The sequence below is a fragment of the Ananas comosus genome, linkage group 6 (assembly GCF_001540865.1).
Source record: "Ananas comosus cultivar F153 linkage group 6, ASM154086v1, whole genome shotgun sequence".
Classification (NCBI taxonomy): Eukaryota; Viridiplantae; Streptophyta; class Magnoliopsida; order Poales; family Bromeliaceae; genus Ananas; species Ananas comosus.
In genome coordinates this window covers 10,145,358-10,149,794 of record NC_033626.1, presented here as the reverse complement: position 1 = coordinate 10,149,794, position 4,437 = coordinate 10,145,358, and the positions used below count along the sequence as shown (strand labels likewise).

The window sequence follows — 4,437 nt, the reverse complement described above, 5'->3', positions numbered from 1 at the left end:
CCAAGTTCGAATCCTAGTTGATTCAGCTTTTCAGCTAAGTTTATTTTTAAATAAAATAAATGAAGCGGGTAATAAATTGACTTGCGCATTAGTGGATTTCAAGCGAATAAGCTTTGAGGCAAAATAATAATAAATTGCATATAGTTGTCTACATCTTCAAAATAAAAAATAAAAATAAAATTTTTTTGTATTCTAACTGGCCTATAAGAACAGCAGAACAAAATTGAAGTTCGGGTGAACTTATTCTTTGATTGTCATATTTAGTCATCAAAATTGAAACAAAAAAGTAGAATTTTTTTATATTTTTATGTCTTAAAGAATTATGTGCACGATATTCGATCACAACCATCATGTAATTAATTAGTTCACTTGAAAAAAAAGATCTATTAAACTATTTAATAAAGTTTAAGGGCTCTTTTTGTCAAAATTAAACATTCAGTCCCTTGTTTGCAAGTAAGCTGAAGCACAGGGGTTCTCCATACATTTTACCTCGAGTCCGGCTATTATACTATTGATAGTACAAAGCTCTTGATACTATTGAGTTTTTTGCCATAAAATCTACACTTTGATCATTTCCGCTGTTAGATTATATTATTTAACCAACCACCCACACAACCATAAGAAACTGCTATCATGTTAACTGCACATCACTTCATCCAATGGTGAAGACTCGATAGCACCAAGTGTACTATTGACAGTATAAAATTATACGGTTGGGATGATTGCGGTTCCCCCGAAGGTTGAGTGGTCCCCACAAGGTAATAGTATTAATCTAAATGTTAGAAATGATTAAAGGGACTGATTTAAAGGTCAAAAAGTCGAGACAGCCACGACAGTAATCTTTTATCATAATAGTGATGCTGAGGACTCTTCGCTCACTGTTTACTCAATGGTCCCGTTAACCTAATTGCCAAAAATACTCTCTATTTAAAAATATAGTGAAGAGGATGACGCGAGAGAAGAGAGAGAGAGGTGGCACCAATTCCCTCGGAGACATTCAACATCTTAAGATAAGTATTAGATCGACATTAGTCGATATCTCGCACCAATCTTATGATTCTCTGCGTTTAGATAGGAATTACTGATCCTTTTTGATATATAATTATACGATCTGTATAAGATCTATATTTTTTAAAATTCCAAAACATATGTCAAGATTTCTCACGTAACCGTTGTGCATACATACATCTAGCGAACATCTCTTAATTATCACAATTTTAGTTTGAAATCTCCATAGAATAAACTTTGTAGGTTACTGAGCCCAATGAATCTTGCGGCTAGATAATCAGTCAATCTAAAATATATTTTATTGAGTATATTATTAGGCTCCTAGATTTATGTTACTAATATTTTGTTACTAAATGAAAGGATATATAAAATGAATTCCATAATCTGTATGAATGCCGATATAGTAGTAATAATATGTATTTTATCAAATATTGGAGTTTCCATTAGTCTATCTTTTATTCGAATGATAGAGTACCAAGTGGTGCCTCTTTTTGGGCTGTTTGTAGTATATATTTTCCAGTGCCTCTATTTGCCGCTAGAGAATATATAGTGTGTAAAATAATATGATCGTTAAATTTTTATCATCTCATCAAGCAGATGTGCAGGTTGTTATTTTTTCTCTCTCGTTTTTAATAGTTTGCCTGGTCTGTGTTTATATCTGTGATGATAGTATCTATAAGGGTTGTGAAAATTGTACTCCGCTCGCTAGTAGGTAGTGCATGGCTTATTGAGTGCTAACATAGATATATTTAGCAGTAACACGTATAGCTGTCTTTAGGACCTGACTTTGATTACCGAGTGATCTATTTGTCTGGACTATATATTATTAGTAACTATTATATGTATTACTATATATTGCTTTGAAAATGAGCCTATATAAGTCCCATGAGTATCGCGCTACGGGCCTGGATTTGGATCGGACTATCTCTTCTTCAATAATTTTGGGCCTAAATTCTGACACAGAGAGCTCAGAAAATTATTTTGGGTTGGATTCGGATTGAACGTAGCACAACTTGAATCCGGCCCGGTTCAGTCGGGCTCTCGAAAGTCTCCCACGTCTCTCTCTCTCTCATCTGTCTCTCTCTCTCTCTACAAACGGTCGACCGCGTGGATGGGCCCCGCGCCCTTCTTCGGCGCGCAGTGCGTGTTGGAAACTTGGGCCCCCGATCGTCTAGTCCCCACTCTCGCACAAACGTCGCTACGACGCCCCTTCTTTATCCGACACGTACCCGCCAAACTCCGTGTATTTGAAAAACATTATTTTCTGCACCCGGTGTATCCATACGTATCATGCACCGCTTACAAATTTTGATTCTCAGGATCTTGAAATAAAAGAAAATGTGCTTTGCACCGTCTAAAAAATTTGTATATTAAATATCACAACATTTAAAAAATATACTGGTGCGGTATTAAATAGTCTAAAAAATTAATAATAATAATATATATATATATATATTATATGAGAGTTTAAATATTATTATGAGATATAATTTAATAAGTTAGATAATAATTTTAAGATTTTTATCAGGTGTACAAAATTAATTTCTCCTATTTATCTCAGCGCTAATTACGATCGCACTCACTATCCCCACTCTCATCTCTCTCTTTCTCTCTCTCTACGCCAAACCATACAACTCCTACGTGGGCCGGGCCCACTTCCCCAATCCCCATCACCTCACTCCCACTGGTCACTACTCCCCACTCCTCACTTGCAACGGCTCGAACGCAAAAAAAAGCTTATAAACCCATCCCCACTCTCGTCTTCTCCGCAACCTCTGCTTCCTCTCTCTCTCTCTCTCTCTCTCTCTCTCTCCTTTATAAGGAACATTAGTGGGTAGATACACAATAAAGGAGCCTCCTTTTCTCATCCCACATTTCCCCTCCTCGTTCACCACCCTGCCCTTCTCCGCATGCTCTGTTTGTCGGAGAGCATGGGACCTCTCAGCGCTCGCTCCCTCTCGCTCCTCCTCCTCCTCTCCCTCCTCTCCTCCAAACACTCCGCAGGTAACAAAACCAACGCACAACGCCATTTTGGGCAGTAACCATCTCGCGTTTTTCGCTCTCTCCACCCACATTTTGCTGCTTAATTCCCCATGTTTTGTTTTTTTTTTGGTTTGGTTGTTTTTTTTTTTTTTTTACTGCAGAGGGTGGGTCTATAGGAGTGAACTACGGGCGCGTGGCCAACAACCTCCCACCGCCGCCCAAGGTGGTGGAGCTCCTCAAGTCCCAGGGCATAACGCAGGTGAAGCTGTACGACGCGGACCCGGGCGTGCTCCGCGCCTTCGCGGGGTCCGGGATCAGGGTGGTGGTGGCGCTCCCCAACGAGCTCCTCGCCGCGGCCGCGTCGCGCCCGGGCTACGCGCTCGGGTGGGTGCAGCGCAACGTGGCGGCGTACTACCCGGCGACCCAGATCGCGGCCGTGGCCGTGGGCAACGAGGTGTTCGCGAGCCCGCGCAACCTCACCGCGCTCCTCGTCCCGGCCATGACCAACGTCCACGCCGCGCTCGCGCGCCTCGGCCTCGACGCCGCCGTGAAGGTCTCCTCCCCCATCGCCCTCACCGCGCTCCGCGCCTCGTACCCGCCCTCCGCGGGCGCGTTCCGGAGCGACCTCGCGGAGCCCGTGATGCGCCCGATGCTCGACCTCCTCGGCCGCACCGGCTCCTATCTCATGGTCAACGCCTACCCCTTCTTCGCCTACTCCGCCAACGCCGCGCTCATCTCCCTCGACTACGCCCTCTTCCGCCCCAACGCCGGCGTCCTCGACCCGGGCAGCGGCCTCAAGTACTACAGCCTCTTCGACGCCCAGGTGTGCGTGCCTTATATATATATATATATATACTACTACTACTGAGTTTTGTGTTGTACGTTAGTATTATTATGATGATGATGATGATCGATGATGATGTTATTATTATTATTATAATAGGTGGATGCGGTGTATGCGGCGATGGGGGCGGTGGGGGGCGAGGAGGTGAGGGTGGTGGTGTCGGAGACGGGGTGGCCGTCGAAGGGGGACGGGAAGGAGACGGGGGCGGGGGCGGGGAACGCGGCGGCGTACAACGGGAACCTGGTGCGGCGCGTGCTGTCGGGGAACGCGGGGACGCCGCGGCGGCCGCAGGGGGACGTGGACGTGTTCCTGTTCGGGCTGTTCAACGAGGACCTGAAGCCCGGCCCCACCTCGGAGCGCAACTACGGCCTCTTCTACCCCTCCGAGGACAAGGTCTACGACATCGACTTCGTCCTCGGCGGCGGCAATGGGAGCAGCAGCAGCAGCAGCAGTGGGGGAGGGTTGAGGTGGGAGGAGGAGAGAGGGGGAAAGGGGACGGGGACGGGGGAGAGGTGGTGCGTGGCGAATGGGGTGGTGGGGAAGGAGCGGCTGCAGAGGGGGCTGGACTACGCGTGCGGGGAGGGAGGGGCGGACTGCAGGGC

The 4,437-nt window shown here is 45.8% G+C and overlaps 1 protein-coding gene across 1 annotated transcript in view; it reads left to right on the top strand.

Moving 5' to 3' along the window:
- The window catches only part of LOC109712115 (glucan endo-1,3-beta-glucosidase 10), a 17,760-nt gene continuing 15,960 nt past the window's right edge, over positions 2,638–4,437 (top strand). Inside the window, exons 1-3 of the mRNA XM_020235542.1 lie at positions 2,638–3,012; positions 3,153–3,814; positions 3,935–4,434. Of these exons, the coding sequence (XP_020091131.1) occupies positions 2,919–3,012; positions 3,153–3,814; positions 3,935–4,434 (1,256 nt within the window). The 5' untranslated portion in view covers positions 2,638–2,918. The remainder of the gene's footprint in view (positions 3,013–3,152; positions 3,815–3,934; positions 4,435–4,437) is intronic.